This window comes from Melospiza georgiana, chromosome 10, assembly GCF_028018845.1.
Source record: "Melospiza georgiana isolate bMelGeo1 chromosome 10, bMelGeo1.pri, whole genome shotgun sequence".
NCBI classification, from domain to species: Eukaryota; Metazoa; Chordata; class Aves; order Passeriformes; family Passerellidae; genus Melospiza; species Melospiza georgiana.
Window position 1 is genome coordinate 18,342,742 of NC_080439.1, and position 20,740 is coordinate 18,363,481.

The 20,740-nt window shown below is 44.7% G+C and overlaps 1 protein-coding gene across 2 annotated transcripts in view; it reads right to left on the reverse strand.

The window, feature by feature from the left end:
• The window catches only part of PXYLP1 (2-phosphoxylose phosphatase 1), a 45,068-nt gene extending 26,486 nt beyond the window's left edge, over positions 1 to 18,582 (reverse strand). The window contains exons 1-2 of one of the 2 annotated variants that reach the window (XM_058031113.1): positions 18,500 to 18,582; positions 3,877 to 4,008 (exon numbers count right to left, since the gene is read on the reverse strand). In XM_058031113.1, the coding sequence (XP_057887096.1) occupies positions 3,877 to 3,955 (79 nt within the window). In that variant the 5' untranslated portion in view covers positions 3,956 to 4,008; positions 18,500 to 18,582. Of the gene's footprint in view, positions 1 to 3,876; positions 4,009 to 15,863; positions 15,946 to 18,499 lie in introns of those variants that run through there. The other variant, XM_058031112.1, reaches the window with a different exon arrangement.
• Between the last annotated feature and the right edge of the window lie 2,158 nt (positions 18,583 to 20,740).

The window sequence follows — 20,740 nt, forward strand, 5'->3', positions numbered from 1 at the left end:
GCTCCTCGTGAAATTGCCAGTAAAGCAGCGAGCCCCATGGGCAGCCAAAGCTCAACACAGCCCCTGGGCCTTTTGCTCCTGTTCAAGGACATGAAGAGCAGAACCAAGTGCTCCATTGCCCAAAGTGCACAGGACAGAGGGCCCTGGCAGGAAGGATTGTGTCTCACAGGACCCACAGCACTACATCACCTTGAAGAATGACTGTTGGAGTTTAAAAGGAGTCTCCAGCTGTGCAGCAATCTGCTTACACGTCTCCTTCTAGCCAGGATGAGGAGATGAAGGAGATGCAGCTGGCATTTGATGCAGGCAGCCAAGCCAGCACACACATGTGACAAACACAAGCCAGCACACACATGTGACAAACATAAACCAGCACACACATGTGACAAACACAAGCCAGCACACACGTGTGACAAATATAAACCACCTGCTCCAAGAGCTGCCTGTCCCACCCTGGGACAGAGCTGAGGCAGCTCCTGACCCGGGTCCTGGACAGCTGCTCCATGTCCATCCTCTGAGTCTGCTGGTGGGAGAGAACACCTCCAGCTCTCAGAGCTTTTCAGAGAGCCTTTGGGGGAAGCTTTCTCCATTATCTACCCCATGAGCTGAGCTGTTAGTATCCACAGAAAGCACCAGCCTTGTGGTGAAAACAGCACAGGAAAGCAGAATATAGAACTCAGAAACCACAAGAGAAGAGAAAGGGACCAAGAACAAGCAAACAACACAACAGGGGACAGAGTTTTTTATCAATCCTAGGTTCACCCCCAGCTACCAACACTGAGGATTCTAGGTCCTACCCTGGGGTTGTTTTCCCCAGCAGTTTTCTCCTTGTGTCTGAACTCGAGATGTGACAACCATTAGCTCTGAAACAAGTGCCTCAGGAGTTTGTCTTACAAGCAAGGACACACTGACTGCTCACACAACCACCACCACCACCTCCACCTCACGAGCTGCAGAAACCACTGCTCACAAAGCAGTCCCAGGTCCTTCCCAGCACAGCACATTAAAGTCAACCAGCATCCTTTTCTGTTTGACTGGGTGGCAAACTGCTGCAAGCAATTCCTGAACCCTCACAGCTGAAGCCGGAGCCAGACTGTGACCTTGTCAGCCAGCCCAGTGTGGGCTGTTTGTAATATTGAGTCAGAACCTACAGAAAAACAGCTGAGCTTGCCCTTTACTACTCCCTTTGCTTCAGTCAGCTAAAATTCACAAGTCTGGCTTCAAATGCCACAGTTCCACATGTGGATAAGAGGGATAAAATATCAAGCACTTACAAGAGTTAGGCTCTGCTCTAAAGAAGTTTGAAAATAGAAGATATGTACCACTTGCATAAATATACATTTAGTGTTACTGTTTTGCTTTTATAAACAAATTTATCACAGAAAGGAACAGACATTTTCAACATTTCATGCTTAGAAAAGCAGTAGCATATTTTAAAATTACCAGCCCTCCTCCACAAAGCTGTGCACTGCTTGCTAACAGAGATTCACAATCTCACAACAGCATAAAACATTCATTTCCACTCCAAATGCTTCAGGAGGTACCTCCCTTCTAACAAAACAAAATAAATCAGTGGCTTGGGCATTTTCCTGAGTCTAAATGTATAAACACTCATTTTCATTCCATGAACATAAACCATATCATCAATCATTTAGGCTGGAAAAGACCTCTAAGATCAACACCAACCACTGACCCAGCACCACCAAACCACGACCCCAAGTGCCACATCTACATGTCTTTGAGATCCCTCCAGGGATGGTGGTTCCACCACTGGCCTGAGCAGGCTGTTCAATGCCAAACCAGCCTTTTGGTGAAGACATTTTTCCTAATACTCAATATAAACCTCCCCTGGCACAACTTGAGACTATTTCCTCTTGTCCTGGGAGAAGAAACTGATCCCCCCTTGTACAACCTCCTTTTGGGTAGCTGTAGAGAGTGATATAACCCCCTGAGCCCCCTGTTCTCCAGGCTAAACACTCCCAGCTCCCTCAGCCACTGCTCATCAGACTTGTGCTCCAGACCCTGCACCAGCTCCACTGGGGAATTGCTCCAGATCTCAGTGCCTGCCTTGTCATGAGGAGCCTGTAGCAGAATGTTCTGCCTAAGTAGGGGTAAAGCAGCTCAAATTTTACCCTATTTGCAAAGAAGCTGTAAGTGCTGGATGGAGAAGGAGGGATTCATGCTAACTTAGGTGTTGAAGAAAGCTGAGACCAGCCAGACTCACCAATCCCAAAGTTCAAGAGTTATTCTGAGGATGTGAAAAATCAGTGTTTCCTGACAGAAACAGGCACTGATGAGGCTGTGACAAAGTTCCTGATAAAACAACAACAAGTGCTAGCACTGTAACTCATCTGAAGCTGCAGGGTGCCCAGCTGGCACAGCTCACCTGGAAGCACAAGCTGACCCAAGAGGGTTTTGGTTTTGCTGTGGAGATGGACTTTGCTCCAAGTTTGGACTAATTGCTCTACATCCTGAAGCTGGCAGAAGTTAAAGTATCAGGCTACCTGGATGTCTTGGCTCCCAGCAGACTGTACTGCAGCTCTCTTGGAGTAAAGCTCTCTGTATCAGTGTTGGTATTGGCACTGAGCTCCACCTTGGCTGCCTCCAGCAGATTACATGCTTTTTAAAGCACTTCTCAAACATCCTTATCTCTAGCAGAAATTTTATTTTCTAATTATGCAGAAAATCATTTTATCTTTAGGTGAAATGTGATTCACTCTCCTAAATGCCTACCTCCTCATCTCTAAATAAAACTCATTTAGTTAACAATTCAGTTTCATGTTTCAGCTGCAGCTCCTCCAGGACCTTCCCCCTGTGCACAATTCAGAACCAACCCTAGAGCATCAAGGGCAGAGCTATAAGGAGCCTAAAGGGCAAAACCAGCTGCAATCAGACCCCTGGCTGGTGCCCAGAGGAGCCTGAAAAAGCAATTCAGAGCCACAGGTCCCTTTATGACGTGGAGATGAGTTTAAGCACACTAAAATAACAACAGAAAACCACAAAGTTTCTTTCATCGTCCCTCCCTCCCTTTTTTAAAGTTTTCTGTCATGTTCAAAAGACACATTCTAATTCTAATGTAACCTTTTGGGTTTGGGGGCTTTTTCACTAGGCAGAAAAAAGCACAGGCCAGAAGGACAGTGCTCAGTAAAACACAATGAAAGAGGGCAAGAACAACAAAGAATGTTATCCTATCCTATGGACTGTACTCTTACTTGCCTTCTAACAGAACTCATTGCATTGCTGTGCATAAATTGGTACAGACCATTTTAACACAAAACATGGCTTTAGCTGTAAATGTTCTCTCTGCTGCAGCAGGTGACAATCAGGCACAGGGCACAGTGCCCATCTGTCACCTGCACTGCCCCTCTGAAGCACAACACAATTTATCTGCTCCTGAACAAACCACCCACTTCTGCTGAACCAATCCAACTGCCTGAAGTTCCCTGAAGGGAGGGTACAAATCAGGAGAAGTTCCAGCACTCAAACCTCTCACAGCAGTTTCCTAAATCCCATCTGGTCTGATGCAATGTAAAATAGGAATTGCAGCAGTTTTCACTCCAATGTCGTTTGCCTATTTTCATGGAAGGATTCAATCACACTCAATTACTCAACTGCACTACAAAATGCAGATTTTTTTTTTAATACAGTAGCCTGATTTGAACTCTCTAGATTGTATAGATTCCTGCACACAAAACTGTTTCTTACTTTTTTGGAAAACAAGCAAACAAAAATTCTTACAAACAAACAAAAAAAAAACACAAATTAAACTCCAAGTATTTCAATAAAGAAAGAATGCTTAAACAACATGTAATCATGGCGATTTTTAAACACACCTATAGAGCACCATATGTGGAAAACAAACATGAGGACACTTACAGAACTGCAGACTGAGGCTCAGAAAGGCTAACAGGGCTGCCAAGGCCAGCAAGAACAGAAAGCGGTTTCGGAAAAGCATTATTATTCACTCTGCTCACTCCTCATGGTTTCATCTTCAGATATCTCTGGTTCCTGCAAACAAAATAGAGGCAAATTATATTTCAGATGTGGAAGAACCAGTTATCCTATAAAGGCAAGCACACAAGGTAATTTAAATTGGCAACAACAGAATGGAGAAGCTGCCTTCACCCCAAAAATAGGATTAACTGTATTTCCACAACAAAACTTTCAGGTAAATAAAATATATTTCTATTTTCCATAAAATTAAGCCAGTTCCTGCTAACACAGGCTTAATGCTCACATTCACAATTCTTAAGATAATAAAGAGTATTAAAGCTGTCAGTCCCACTACACAGTAAACAAAAATTTAATAAAGCCACAGCAGTTGTTACTCATTGCAAAAATAAAAATACAAAAAAAAAACAAGCCCTCTCTTGAAAACATCCAAACACACTTTTCCTTGCAAAATGACATTCTGAAGAGTACAGAATTTGCTCAAGTGCCCTGTTTTCACAGATATACACTCTCCTGTGGAAAACTGCTCTAAATAAGGATGAGAGGGGTTGCTCTCCCCCCTTACATGCCTTTTTTTTTCTTTTTTAAAAAAACAGCTGCTCTTATGTGCAAGAGATGCCTCCTCCTAGCACTGACAGTGTGCTGCAGGAAATTGGTTAGTCTTGAAAGAAATCTTCTGAGATTGCCAGATCCTTTGAACTGAGTTCTGTTTATGACTGAACATTCAAACCTGTTGACAGAAAGTAACTTTTTTTCCCCTCCACCATTTCTTTTTGGCCCAGAACTTATTTCCTCACAGAAAGAGGCCTCTCTTTATCTCTCCTGCTTTTGAGAATGGCAAGTCTTACATACACATGTAATTAATACATATTTGCTTATCAAAACTCTTCTGGACTCCAAAAATGAACCATCTTAGATTTTAATCTCTGAGTGTTGATAAAAGCACAACCTCAAAATTCTGATTATTTTTCTACACCATTCCCTTCCCCTCCAATTAATTTTCTTACTGATATTTAAAAAGGTCTCAGGAATCACTGAACTTATTTCATCCACTGGGGCTAGTATTGAAAACAGTTGTGTGATTGCAGTAAGTGAAATCCATTATACACACACATTTTGCAGGACTGAGGTCTTTCCAACTCATTTTACTTGGACAACTACCTTTACAGCTTTTGGAAACTGTGGAAAAATGGAAAGATCTGGAGATTCTGAGAAGCAAGAAACCAGAGTCATTACAGTATTTTCCCCAAAGGCTAACAGCACCACAAATGGAATGTGCAAGCAGTAATAAAAATAAAGTAAAAAGAGAAGGAGAGGGAAAGTTGGAAGGAACAATTTTTAACAGTTCTCAATTTCAAAAAAATCATAGCTCATCCTGGAACATCCTAGTGAAGGGCAGGCAGAAGCAAAATTGAACTACACACTGCAATTCAACAAAGCTGTGAAAGATAGAAGGTAAAAGGATTAGTGTATGCCAAACACCAGGAGAGAATAAAGCAGTTCAACCAAACAGATGGGACAACAGAAGGAACCACAGGAAAAAGCAAAAAATAGACTTAGCAGGAAGGAGAAGGTAAAATCTTTTAAAAAGCTCTCAGGAACAAGAGGTCTTGTGCACAGTCTACACAGATTAATACTGTTGTTGCACAAAATAAAGCTGCCACAAAAAAGAAAAATTAAAGACTGAAAAATAGGAGATCTTACACACTTCATACTAGTAAAATGTCTTCCTGATTAAGCTTAATGAGCTTTAAGCCTTAATTGCAAGATCAGAAGCTTTAAAACATGGAGTGCGAAAGACATCATTCAAGAAATTACAAAGTGGAAAGATTTTTCTTTTGAATACACTTTGGCTTGCTAACAAATTAAAAGTTGCTCTGTTGTGACTTATGAGGCATAGGAACAGCTCCTGCTGAGAAGCTGTTAATTAAAAGCCTGTCAACACAATTTGCCATCAGCTCCTCCTCGGCAAGAAGCTGCAGGGAAGCAGGTGAAGGGATGTGAGACAATCCTGGAGCCTCTGCTCCTCCAGGCTGCCACACGGGGAGCACAATAACCATTGTGGGCACTCACTGAAGGGAGCATTGCTAAGCTAAAAATGATAAAATTAAGCCTGGAGAGGGAAGAAATAAAAGCAAACCAACACAAAACTATTCTTACATGCAGATGAAACCAACACAAACCACAGAGCAGAACACAGCTGGGTGTGCAGGACAGACCATCAGAGAGCAGGAGCAGGGCAGAGCATCCCCTCCCTGCTAAGCTGACATTCAGGCACTGCTGATGCTCATCTGTTTACCCAGACAGAGTGGTGCAGGTCCTGCCCAGCCCCAACATCTCCACACCATGAAGGGATGGTTCCATCCACAGCACGGGCAATCCCACAGCAGCACCTGGCTGGCTGCAGGAACGTGGTTCAGAGCCAGGGAAGCACCCACTGCTTTTGGAGGGCACTGAGCACCACAGTGAGGTGGCACTCAGAGCCAGGAGCAGCAGCTTCTGCCCAAACTGCAGTGATTGGTGCTCATCTCTGAGACAGAGAGGTTTAAATTGGATATTAGGGAAAATTTCTTCCCAGGCTGCCCAGGGCAGTGGTGGAGGCACCATCCCTGGAGGGATTTAACAGACCTATGGATGTGGTGCTCAGGGACAGGGTTTGCTGGTGGCTTTGGCACTGCTGGCTTTTCCAACCTACACAATTCCACAGTTCTGTTTCTATGAATGCAGTACTTGATAGAGATGACTTTAACAACTCCAAACATTTCAGTCACACTAATATTAAATGTGACACACTTAAATGGTTTAGAAAATCATAAGGATAGTCATTAATAAAGCATCCTACACTGAAATGTAGGTAAGTAAAAGGCTCCTTCTCAGTCACCTTTTGCAGCATACCTACCTACATACCTATCCACAGAATGGAACCTTTCTTTTTAAACACAATCCAAAATCTCAACTCATCAAAACATGCCAGAATGACTCACAGCACTCAGAGCACCCTCAGTATTTACCTAATCTCACACAAGTGCTGGTGGAAGGTGTTATTGCATGCTCACAGAACAGCCTTATGGTTGAAGGCCAGCCCAGGGAGTCAGGAAAAATTAGTGACTACCAGAAATGCTGGGAGAGAGGCAGGCAGCCTGCAGCCCAGGCAGGGCAGAGCAGCTGGCAGCACTAACCTACACTGTGCTCAGCACTGGAGGGGCACTGCCAGCCAGGGCATCACACAGAGCCTCCCCTGGCAGCACCAGCAACTCAGCACACCAGAGACAAGGCATTTCCTGACTGGCCACACTTCTTTTGGTAAAGTCAGGCCCTGAAAATAACTTTACATCATTGCTTTCAAAGCATTTGTGAGATTATATGAGACAGTAAACCAGCACTGCCAAACTCCTCTGCCAACTGACTGATGCTGTTACATCCTCTAAATCACCAGCATCATCTATAATACAAACCTACTCTCCAGCATGAAGCACAAGCACAGAATTATACTGACTCACCATGACAGCTTAAATGAGTTTACTTGATTAAAACAGCATGTCTCCATAAATAATCAATAGTACTCCTCAAAGTCTGCCTCAATAAAATTACTGTATTTATCTGACATGCTGCATCAAAATGACTTTGTCTACTGAAACATAAGAGAGCAGAAGTGGTCACAATGAAAAAGCAGCAAAGACAAATGGAGACTTTGCCCCAAAAGGAAGGCAGTGCTCAGTCTGTACATAACTGTGTGCCAAAGACAGAGCAAAGTGTATTTTGGAGCAAGCTTATAGAGTGTAGGAGGGAGAACAAAAAGCCCACAGACAATATAAGGTTGATTTGGAGTAACATTCACAGGTAGTTTTAGAAAAGAGTAACAGAGGGACCCACCCATAAGTCTGATACCTCTACACTGCATGAGAGATTTTTAACTATCATTTCTTTGTGATGTATCCTTTGCCTTTCATTTGCATCTGAAGGCTTACTTTGTGACAAAGCCTGTTTTGAAGGCATCTGAAATAAAGGTGACAGTTCCTGATACAGTTATAATGAAAAGCTCTGCCTTGACTTTCACTTTAACTCGTGATGCTGCACCAACCACTCCCCAGCCACTGGGCAGCAGCCTACCAGGCACATCTTTCATCTACTCCCAAGTCCAGCCCCCAGACAACTTCAGACAGTGAGCTCATACTCTTGAATTAGCAACTACAGAAAATAGTTGTGTCAGCAAATGGCACAAGCCAAACCCTTTCTTTGGCACTTTGCAAGTGATTTGCATTTTTTTCCTGCAGGAATGCAAAGCAGTGGCTGGGATTTTCTGGTCATGACCAAATGGACCAGAGCTATAAAGATCCATGGCAAGAACCAGAACAGAGAGAAATGGAAACATGCAGCAGAACCAATTCCCTGGTCAGCATGACCTGCTTGGTTACTGATGCTTGTAATTGTCACAGTGAGGAAACCCTCACAAAACCCCTGCAGTCACTGTAGCAGCAGCAATTTAAATTGAACATATGATCCCTGCAACACTGAGGGTGCATTTTGCACAGCATCACAAAGTAACACAGCATCTGGGATACTGTTCAGCACAATTCTCCATTTCCCCACTGGAAAAAAAACAAGAAACACTCTTTTTTTAAAAAAAAAGCATTTAAGCAAAATAGGTCACAACACTTGGTGCAAATAAATGCATTTCTAAAAAGAGTAAAACTGGCTCATCATTGAAAATATGAAATAAACCCTGCTCAGTAGTGTTATTCGTGTTAGCCCTCCTACCCCATGAGTTAAACTGGAAGTCAGTAACCACAGGACACACAAAACTCAACTGGAAGTACAAACAGGTCAGCAGCCTCACAAAATAAAAACAAAAAAACCACACATACAAAAAACCCCAATACCTAAGTGAAGATAAAGTAAGCCCTGATAAAAAAGGCAATTTGTACCACTCCACAAGTAAAGCATGGAAACAGCAAGAAGCAGTGCCTGTCCAATAGAGCATGGCTACATGTTAATATGTAAAAACTAATGGTTACTTATAAGATAACTTTATTTTTTAATTACTTAACATTTTACCAACAAGTATCTGATTTAAAAAGAAAAACAGCTAAGATACTGAAGTTTAATATATTTTAGCACATGACAACATCCACATCCAAATTTTTCTTGTCTTTGCAAGTTTCCTCCTTACCTAGGCATTTCCAAGATCCCCACAGTGGCACAGCTGGCCCTGCACAGTGCAGAGCTATTGCATGGCCCAGCAGTACTGCCCAGCCTTTCAAGGGAGCAGCATGAGCTCCCACTTCACACAAGGCAAGGGATCAGAGATCTGACTTGGACAATTCTGCCCCTCTGTACAGCACTCACCTTCCCTGTGCAGCAGATGTGCCCCTGAATTCAGTAAGCCTGATGAGTGCTGAGCACACAGAAGTGATGAAGGGACTCCAAGCCAGGCTGAACGCTGACACACCTCAAAGATAATCCACTGCTCTCAAAATACAGGGTTTCCTTGACTCCAAAATCTGAGCTTTTAAACATCAAGGGGCACAAGCAGACAAACTGGTGAACACTTTAAACACCTCTTCCTCCTAAGCAGCTTTCAAGTTTGAGCAGGACTCTCGTAAAGTTCTACACTGGAAATGCTGGAAAAGCCACCTTCAGTTTCCATCCCTCAGAGGGCTTTCCTTCTTCTCATTTCTGTCCTACTCAGTCACCACCAGGAGCTGCCTTCTCTCAGATGCCAGAGCAGAACAAGTGTTTGCACAGTTTGGGTTTGCATTTGATTTTGCCAGACTAAATCCTTTAGAATGTATTTGTTTTACTGAACTTAGAACCCACCAGTCTATCAATCTCCTGAAACTGGCCAATAAATAGTCACACAGAGACATCTATGTTCAAGTTTTGTGCATTAATGTTATAGTTAATGCGGTGTAACCTTAGAACACTGCAACTATTCTTTATGAGTTTCACAGCATTGGAAATTGACTTATTCTGCAGCCAGAAATCTCTCCGTTTCTGGAATTTCAATTCATCAATTTTCTGATGAAATGATGCCCACGTTATCTTGAACAAACACAAGTGAGTAAAAAAAAAAAAAAAAACAAAAAAGCATGAGAACTGTTAAAAAAGCATGCAAATAAAGTGTTGGATTTTAATTGGTTTTTTCACCCTTGCATAGCAAACCATTTAGGTGTGTCATCTTACCTCCCTGTACTCTGACCACTAATCGTCTTGCAAAGAAACTTCTAAAACCAAACGCTTCTGAAAACTCAAACAAGTACTTTTGCAAGAAATACCATAATTGTGAGTTGCAAATACCCTTATAAACACTTGAATACCAACACAAGGGTGTGTTTCTAGACCAAGCACAATAATTTCTGGCATGAAGTCACTAAACAAGATCAGCACTGCAGCTTCTACATAATCAGTGGTTCCTAGAACTATTAATAAGAAAAATATAAGTAAATATATGAATTAATTTAGAGATGAAAACCATAGTTTCAAAATACAAGGTACTATAAATATCTGATTCTTTGGGGATGAAGTAATTGCCCTAGAACACTTTTTTCCTTCTCCATGCCCTCTGCTATTCCTAGAATTATCAGTATATGTGAGAGAAGTTCTCAACAGTTGCAATTCAAATACTATTTCCACATCTTGTACCTCCTTTCATTAAAAATAAATAAATAACCCCACTCTAAATTCAGTCTCCTGTTCTCCAGAACACTTTTCCTTTAGAGACCCAGCTTGGAGCCAGCTTGCTGCCTTTGTGCCCAGGCTCTGGCAGCACCCTGACAGCAAAGGCATTTTTGCTCCTACCAGCTTCACTGGGCTGTTTACACAGAATATCCAGTGTTCCCATCAGCCAGGACACAGGGATGACATGCCCCTGCCTGGAGGAACCTAACAAAAGTCTAAATTAGCTGTGACAGTAAACAAAGGGAAAAGGCAGAGCTGCACATAGAAACAATTATGGCATGTTTATTCCAAGCAGTGTGCACAGCTCTTTATGTTCTGCTTTCTCACAGATTTAGACATCTGTTTAGACCAGAGGACAAAACAGTGGTCAGCAGCAAAATTCACACTTGCCAGCTCACACATGCTCTCCCTTTTGGTCACTGATGCTGTGCATCACTTCACTCTGAGGGCTCAGAGCCTCCATGGGAACCTCCATGCCTGAGCTCTGCTCCCCAGCATGGAAAACACCCAGGAAAGCTGCACACAGCACCCACAGGAACCTCTGAACTCCTCCCCAGAGATGTCTGCTTGGCACAGCCAATGCTGCTCTAAGGGCTCCGAGTGCAGCACAATCCCTGAAGATGGATGTGGGTTTGAATCTGAAGCTGCATTCTGGGCAGAACAAGATACAGCATCAACTGCTCCCCTCAGAGCACAGAGAAGCTTCTCTGGTGTGTTCCAGTCTACCAATAAAATCCAAGCTATAATAAAATATGTCAAATTACAAAGCCTTCAACAGAGTTCAAACAACAATGGATCACAAGCCATTCCCCTGTTTAAAAGTCAGACTTCATGGCATACCCAAATCTTAACTATTGAAGAGACCACTGCAGTTCCTTTGCTAGCTTAAAACCTCTTCTCTTATTTTCATATTCCTTTTATGAATTGTTGAAAGTCCCTGTGCTTTGGCTTTTGGTTTTCCAGCTATGACTTTATAGATTTCACATGGTTTACTCACTTGAACAGCAAATGGAGCTCATTAAATACTTCCAGGAGTAGGTGTCCTTAACTTTGGTTTCTTTTGGCCCACATAAACCCTTAGCTCAAGAGGTTCCCCAGTTCAGACAAACTTTTCAGTAAGTGTTTTGATCTGGCTTTGCTTATCTCCTTTTGTTTGGAAATAAGATCAATGTCCTACAGTACTGTGTAGGTATTAAAAAAGCTGAAGTCAATACCAACCCATCAGTCCAGCGCAGCACTTTGGAGGCTCTGCTTGAAGCAAATTTTAATACTCAGGAAAATCTGTCAGAAGCCCAACTCTGTGCTGTGCACTTCAGGAACGTCTCCATATTCCTACTCCCTTTCCTATGTAATACTAGGTCATACAAGCCTCTGAACTGCAGAGAAAGTAAAAACAAAAGCAAAGGAAGTTATTTCACTTCCTTAAAGGAAACTGACCAACTCTATTTTAACATTATTTTGAAACTTGAAGGAAACCTTAGGATTTTGATAGCTCCAGGCCAGAACTGAATATTAACTGGCAGCAAAACCATTCTAGAACATAGAGATAATTAAAGAATTCTTAAAAAACAGCACCAGAATGTAATTATTTTAAACTTACCATTTTAAAACCATATACCATATGCTCATAACTATAAGCATAGATCCTAATCACCCCCAGATCAGCCAGTGGCTGATCAGATAACATCACAGCTCAAAAAAAGCACACAAAGGCAAAGCAGTTAACATGCTTAAGTCATTAAATGATTTTTGGGGTTTGTTTTTAAGGTAAGGTTTTACTTTTTACCGTTTTAATTGTTTGAACAACTCCATCTCCTGCTATAACACCCCTGTGCATGTTTCCTGAGCCTCCCTCTGCCCCAGTGTCAGGGGCTGTGTCCTGAGGCAAATAACTTCTTCTGGCACTAACTTTGGAAGTAAACATTGCAGGGATGGACTCAAAGCTAGTTGTGATCAACCAAGGAAGACAAGTTGAATAAACAGATCAGTGAAGAGAGCTCATAAACACAGAAAAATGCTTATTTTCCCATACTGAGTCAAATTTATCCCATGCAATGTTCAAGATGATGTTACCTTTAAGGACAGTATTTTTCACTGCTTGTCAGCTCTTCCACTCAGGTTAGATTTGATTTCAGAATGTGATCTGAGTTCCCAAATCTGTACTACTTTTAATTCCAAATGACCTTATACAGGGTCAGTTTATACCCTAGCTCACACAGACACATGCTGCTGGTGGAAGTTACACACCCACAGTCCTCAGGGGCCCACACAGGTTGATTTGCTCACAGTATCCAAACTGAATGGATTTGGGGACACTTTCTCTGCTCAGCCCACTCTCCATCCTGCCTTGTGTCCCATCTTCACCTGGTCCTTCACTCACCCTCTGGAGAACTGCCAGAATCTGAACCCAGTGCCCCAACCAACCCCCGCCAGCTGTCAGGGGCAAATGCACCACTCACCACTCTCACCCTAAAATTCACCATTTTACATCTGCTGATTTGGCCACCACTGAGAGCTTTCCAGGCAGTAAAACACCATTTTACTAAATTAGCTTAATTATAGATGTGGAAAATGGCAGTGCAACAACCTGGTAAGTGTTGCAAGAGGGATGGAAGGGATGACATTGATTTTTACCCATCACATTTCTACTCTATCCTGTCCTTGTGTTCACGCTATATTTTGACCCTCATCCCAAAAGATTTTTCTTCTGCCTCTAGCCCTGCATGAGATCTGTTCTATCCTGGTCACCCAAGACTTCCATATTCAACCACTTCCACAAAATCTCAAGGATTCAAAATTACAGGGCAGATACACACTTGTGTTCCAAATGGAAAACTTGTGCTTCTCCACACATTCTGCTATTACCCACTGCAACTCATACTGGAGAGGGAAAAAAAAAAGATTAAACATACTTTCTCCAGCAGTTTTGTCATCTTCCTGCAATCTAACCCCAGAATGGTGATTACACAGATGCATTAGCACACAGTCAGCATTTTCTGCTGCCCTTTCCTCCCCACAGCACTCTGCACAGCTGCCAGCTCGCCTGGCTGCTCAAGAGCTGAATGGGGAATAACACAGGCAGCAAACTGGGAAAAGTGCCATGCTGCTGGCAAAAGGGCATGCCTGGCTCTTCCCTGGATCCTCATGGCAGCAGCACAAGCTAACCACTAGGAACACATCATCTCACAGAGGGAGACAGCTGAACACACAGGTGCAGACAGGAGAATTAATCCTTCAAAAGGAAAAATAAAAATAGGTTTAGGTAAACAGCGCTGGCATTAAACATCATGTCCCAGCATTTCCTTGGAAAGGCCCTTTGGCTACAATTCTGTTGCTTTATTTGCTTAGCTGTTGTACATTTTATCAGCCCACAGAAGCTCCTCATGAAGGTACCCAAAGGTCTTCAGAGAAAGACAAGGCTGTGTTCAGACTCGGGAGCCATCAACAAACCAACACCACAACCACAGAGAATAAAGCATGGGAAATGCAGGGCAAAGTGCAAGAATCACTCTGTCCCTTTAACAGTGATGAAGCACTGAGGGTACCAGCTGTGTGTCTGCAGGGTGCCCATCAGCACTGCCAGCATCACAAGGCACAGCACAGCACCCTCCACCCCCGGGGAACGGGGACATTGATCAGTGCACACCCCGACACACAGCTGGGCTGTCTGTGCCTTTATTTTCACAAGGGAAACCAACAATGTGACAATTTCAGGGGAAACTGACTTCATTCTTGGTTCATGCTGAAGTTTTGGGTGTCTGTAAAAGCTATGAATGGATCAGCTGAAAAACAGCCCCTGATGAGCATTTCCAGACAGCCATTCTGAAAGTGCTCACCATGTGGCACAAACAAATAAGCCTAATTATTCCAGCTTCCAAACATCAGTTAAGAAATATGCCAGCTGTCTAGCTTTTCAAAACCCAGTTTACTTCTCTAATCAATATGAAATAGCCTGTCAATCTTGCTCTGAATCCTCTGCCTGTCATCAGAACCACTTAGAGCCTAATCATACACTTACCATCTACCTTTGTAGACCTCCTGGCAAATGTTTCTATTATCAGCTTGCACAATGCAAAAAAAAAAAAAAAAAAAAGCTCTTTCTTGCTGCTCAGGATGAACCATTACATTGATGATTCAGGCATTATCTGTTTTTTCAAAAAGAATTGTAAATGCCATTTGTCACAGTACACCTTCCCACTCTTGTATTTCTTCACTGAACAAGAAAATGCCTCACCCAGCTGTAATCAGAGAACATCTAATATTTTCAAGACAAACAGGAACATGAATTTTGAATTCTAACCTAAACCTAATGGAACAAAACAAGCCATGTGCTCCTACATTGACTTAAGTCAAGACTCATGTATCCTTCCCTACAAATTTTAGACAATAAAATTTCCCAAATTCTTCTGCCCTAAATAGTGTGCAAAGCAAAATGCTTGCTTCAGGGATTCACCAAAGTGCAGCCTGATTTTAACAGAAGACGAAGCATGTCACAGTCTGTACAGCATTCCCAGTATTATCCTGGAAAACTGCTACAGAAACCTTCAGCCATCATCAGCCTTTGCACAGCTTTATGACCAACTGTTTCCAATTCTGTTTCTGTGTTACTTATGCCATACACTGGCCTACATTTCCATTCCCTGTCACAGAAAACATTTTCAAAAGCATGTAAAAGAAAATAAGAAAACATGCATTTTGAAGCACAATATCTTATCAGTAATGCAATATTTTAATACAAGTCCATTAAAATTACCATGACACTCAAACCCATGCAAGTAAAAATCTTGCTTGAAATCTACATTTAAGTCTCCTCCCAAGAATTTGATATTTCTTCCCTTTTTGCTCCAAAATTTAAGTTTTCTTTTTTGTATATAATTTACCACCCAAGCAAGAGTTTTTTAAATACACCCTTCTGAATGTGAACCAATGCTCACTTACTGCCTCCCTCTCCCAGGGAATCAAGATTAAAGGCTATATCCAAACGCTTCCTGAATGTGATGCACTGCTGGGACAGTTTTGACCCAAACTACATTTCTGTCCAACATTTGGACTACTGAGGTTCTCTTTAAGCAGCTCTTTTCTCACCCTTGAGGCTGCCATCTGGCAGCATTTGTGTGTGTGCTGCCCCAGTGCCACAACACCTTTCCCTGCATATTATTGGCAACTATCTACCAGTAACTCCCAAAACTTTTGTGCATTCCCTATAACAAACTCCATCTTTAGTCTGCTCATACCTCCTTCACCAAATGATTCTCCAAACAGCCAAAGCAGTAGCTGAGTATTCTGTGCACATTCCCAAGCTCCTTGAGAGAGCACCTTCATCCCTTTGGTAGAGGCAGGCTTGAAGACTCCACCCTCTTGAACAATTAAAGTACCACCAGCTCCTCTGTGGCATCCATCATAAACCAAAAATCTAAATCATAAAGCATATGTTAGTAGGTGGATTAACATTTAATTCCTATGCTCATGTGATGTATGCTTGTGAGCAACACATATCTCACAGTGGTTTTCCGCCCAATTAATTGCCAACATGTTATTGTTGGCCAAAAGATAAAATTGTGGGGAGATGAGGAGAATATGCAACTAGAACTGACCAGATAAAAGCCACACTTAGAACCACATGAATCCACCATTCATTCTTTGGGCAATAACATGCAGACACACTTAAGATACAAAGCCTTTGTATGTAAAAGAATACTTTCTTTTCTTTTTAATATTTGCAGCTTCATCAGGAAAAGCATCCAAAAGTCGAGTTTCAAAGGTCTCCTATAAGATTGTGAAAATAAAAAAAGACATACATAAGAAACCTCAAAGGACACTTTAGGTTTTGTTTGTCTAAGGAGGTTATGGTAAGTGTGTAAAAATACACACCCCCTTGTAAAACCACTGGAGGAAGCACACTGCATGGGGACAGTGATTTTGCACACCATGAAGCATTGCTTTTTGTGTTTCTTCACTCCAAGATGCCCACCTCTAAAACTAGACCAAAAAAAAAGAATAGAAGACAAAAGTAAGCTGTTAGAGAAAATAAAGCACACAATTATGAAAATTCAACTATTTAAACAAGTTAAAGTTTTTTACAGGTTAAACAAGTTTTTAACAAGTCAAAGCCTGCAGCCTTACCCGAGGCACACCTCTACACAGGCACAGACACAGCCTCAGTTACACCAAAGCCATTTTACAGATCTGTTGTTGTCAGACCTTCCTATGACACCTCTGTCCCTCAATGCTTCCTTTGCCCCAGAACAGGGAGCTTATTCAGCAGACTCAATTTTATAAAAAGTAGTATTTCAGCACTACTGAGTTTACATAACACAATCAAGATACTACAATTAAAAGCCATTAGAGAGGAGCATATGTGTTTTAACCATGTGCACTACTTGTAGTTACCTTTTTGAGAAGATTAAAATTAAGCAGCTTTTGCTTTTCATCTCACTCACACCCTCCCACTACAAGTTCTGTCTGAGCTAATCCTCCTTCTAGAGACGTCAAAACAGGGCATGAGTATTACAGCTACTTACTGCCAAAGTGTGCTGGTTTAATATCCCATTACTATTGTAATACTGGCATAATAACTTATTATATGTGACAGCCTTTGCAGTTAGTCAAAGATAGAGCCACTTACTCAGTACTGACTTTTTCATCACATAAAAATATCGTTGTGAAATTTGTAGAAGAGAAAATTTAAGGTCTGTACTCAGACACTCATCTGAGACTATGATGCCAGACAAAATAAAAGGCTTTTAAAGTCATTACACATGCTTTTCCTACCCTGTAATTTCAAAGACTTTATGCAAAGCGATCAGTCCAGAAATTCAGGTTACAGTGTGTACAAATGTATTGTTTACTCCTTACTTCCCGGCGTTTAAAACACACTTTCACAGAGTTTTGTGTTTTTTTAAGGGCCACGCTCTGCACGAAGGCCAAGACAATGTCCACCTCAGAGCACACTTCCCATGAGAAGCCCACGCTTGTCAAAACGCTCAGGGTTATTATTGGGGAACCTGCAGCACAGAAATACAGTAAGAAGTCTGTTCAAGGTCCGAGAAGTATCTAGGTTAAATACATGCGATGCAAAGGATGCTGTGGGACACGCTACAGAGAAGAGGCATCAGGAAACAGGTGGATGCACGAAGTTACTCCACTCCGGCCACAGCGTATCCGCCAACAATGGATGGCAAGGGCTGGAACCCGGAGCAGTCCCGGGACCCGGAGAAGTGCAGGGACCCGGAGCAGAGCCGGAACCCGGAGCAGCCTCGGTACCCGGAGCAGTCCCGGGACCCGGAGCAGCCTCGGTACCCGGAGCAGCCTCGGTACCCGGAGCAGTCCCGGGACCCGGAGCAGAGCCGCTCCGGCCCCGCTGCCGCTCGCTGCCAGCCGAGGCGGGCACACGCGGGGACTCGCAGGGGAACGAGCCCTGCCAGCCCCTGCCCTGTACCGCTCACACACACCGGCACCGGCTCGCACACAGCAGCTCACACACACCGGCACCGGCTCGCACACGGCTCGCTGCCCGCGGGTCTCGCCCAGCCCGGGTGCGGCCGCGCTCCCGTCCGGGGCAGGGCTGCCGGGCTGACCGGCCCCGAGGCCCCGCCGGCCGAGCCCTCACCCGCCAGGCCGGCCCGGCCGAGGCCCCGCGCCCGCAGCGCTCCCGCCGCCCCTCCCGGAGCCGGGCACGGGCCGCACCCCCGCTGTCCCCGGGCGTCGGCAGCGACCGCCCGCCCGCTCCGCCGAGCCCCTACCGGGACAGCGGAGCATCGCGGACACGGCAGCGGCGTCCCGGGGCAGCAGGCACAGCGCTCCCCGGCGGCGCCCCAGGCGCTGTCCCACCTGCCCGAGGGGCCCAGCCCCGCCCGCAGCCGCCCCTCACCTGCCTGGCCGCGCTGGGCGCCTCCTCCCGGGCCCGCAGCTGGAGCCGCCGGAGCCGCCACGCCACGGCCGCGGCTCCGCGCCCGCCGAGCGCCCGGCCCACCCTGGCACCGCCCCCCCGGCCACACCGCCCGCCCGCGCCCCCTGCCGGCCGCCGCCGCCCCGCCACCGCCCGGGCAGCTCCGCGCGGCACGGCCGCGACGGGACGGGACGGGACAGGCCGGCCCCACAGCCGACATGGGACGGGCCGCCCGCTGCCCCCCGCCGCATACGGGACCCGCCCGCCGAGGAGCCGGCAAGGGTCAGCCCTCTGAAGCCGCCTTCTTTCACAGCCACGGCGGCGGAGAGCAGCGAGAGGCTCCGGGGCCAACAGCGGGCACCCAGCCCGAGCTCCCCACGCCCCAGCCCCGGTTTTCAACTTCCCGCTGCTTTCAGCTGGCAGCGTTGCAGAGGATGGCTGTCGGTTCCCGGAGATGCAGCTGGGCGCGGTGGGTACTGCCGCTGACTCCGCTGGCGCGTTCTGATTTCTGACTCACCGGAGTACGGCTGGAAGCTGTCACGGCCCTTAGGAAGAAATGCCACAAATTTCAGTACAAAGATATAACAAACAGCTCTCCTGTGCAGCTGATAAAAGTGAATTCATTCTATAACTTGCACAGTAGTCACCAGGATTTGCTCCAAACAAAGCAGTTCCCAGTTAACTCGCCTGTCCCCTCACAGGAGCCAATTCTACCCCACTAGCAGGAGTGCTTGTTCAATCCTGCAACCTTTCAAATACACCAGTTTTTCATGTATCCCTAAACCAGACCCTACAATCAATTCTGCAGATTTGGGGAATGCCCTAATTCCCTTTACACACCTACTCTGGCATGTGGATGCAGAGCCTATGTGAATGCTAGGTGATCAAAAGTGATAGGAAAGATGTGTGCTAATGTCTTTACAAACAATTCGATGGGTGAAGGTATGGGTGTTAATGTCTTTGAAATGGGTGTTAATGTCTCTGCCAGCTTCAAAAAGCGGGTTCCTCACCTGGCCAAGACATCTTGACTTCTGGAACAGACAAGGGTCTGCACAAAGGTAAAATGCCAGGTTCAAGGTGGGAATATGGGGTAAGTGGTTTGGGAAGGCTGAACCTTCCTAGCAGCTCAGCCGATGGGGAAAGGAAGAGGGACACACTCAGCTGGGAGTTCAGGATAAAAGGGAGGCTGCACCCTCGGAAACCTCGAGAGAGAAAGTGGACTCTTTCCCTTTATTCGAATAAAGACTCCTCTGTATGAAAAGCACACTGCCTTTTCGTAGAGCTATTTTCTATGCACTGTCACTAAAAATGTGGCACCAGCGTGTTTAGTTGCAGTAAGGAGACACCTTGAACAATGTCTGTGGTTCTCACACTCCCATGGTTCCACTTGCAGCCCTGGACACTCCTGCCAGCTTCCAGCTGTGCTGTCACTGCTCTGCCAGATCACAGACACACTTATCTCTGTGGCCTCTGCTCCTGGGTCACCGTGACTGGTGACCACAGCCCTGCCAACAGCAGCACGGAGCCAAGTTTTCTTTCTTTGATGTTGCACATCCAGAGAGCCAACATACCCAGGAAAAAGATTGGGCATGGTTTCCTGGCTAAACTTGTACTTTTGCATGACTGGTATGGTTTCACCTGGAAATGTGCTGAGGTTCTCCAACTTTCTGTTTGGGATAAGAAGTAGGAATTAATCTAGTTTTAACCAACAGACAGCAGAGCAGTGTGGGAAGGGGTTGCTCAGCTGCAGGTCAGAACGGAGCCTTTCCCCACTGCTGCTTTCCAAAAGCCATCCCCAGAGCTGCTCAGCAGCCTGCAAACCACTGCTGCACATCAAATGCAGGCACAGCTGTTCTTCCCTGCTACCAGCGTCACATCAGATTAGAGCTAATTGATCACAATAATTTCCTTATTTTATATAAAACCAGTGTCAACCACCTGAAAAAGAATGTCTGGTAGAGGAGTGGAAGGCAAACTACGAGCCCCTAGATGTGGACAGTGAGTACTGACTGCAGTTACCAGATCACTTCAGGGCATGTTAGGATAGCAAAATGCCCAACCATAGCACAAAGAAATCTGACCTTCCCCTACCCAGAAAGCAGAAGACATACCTTATAGAACAATTATCTCTGCATGGAAACAGTGATTTGCCATCATGGCAAATGTTTGCCAGGGCAGTCCCATTTCCACATCCCTCCAGAACAAAGTGCAGTTCAAAAAGGA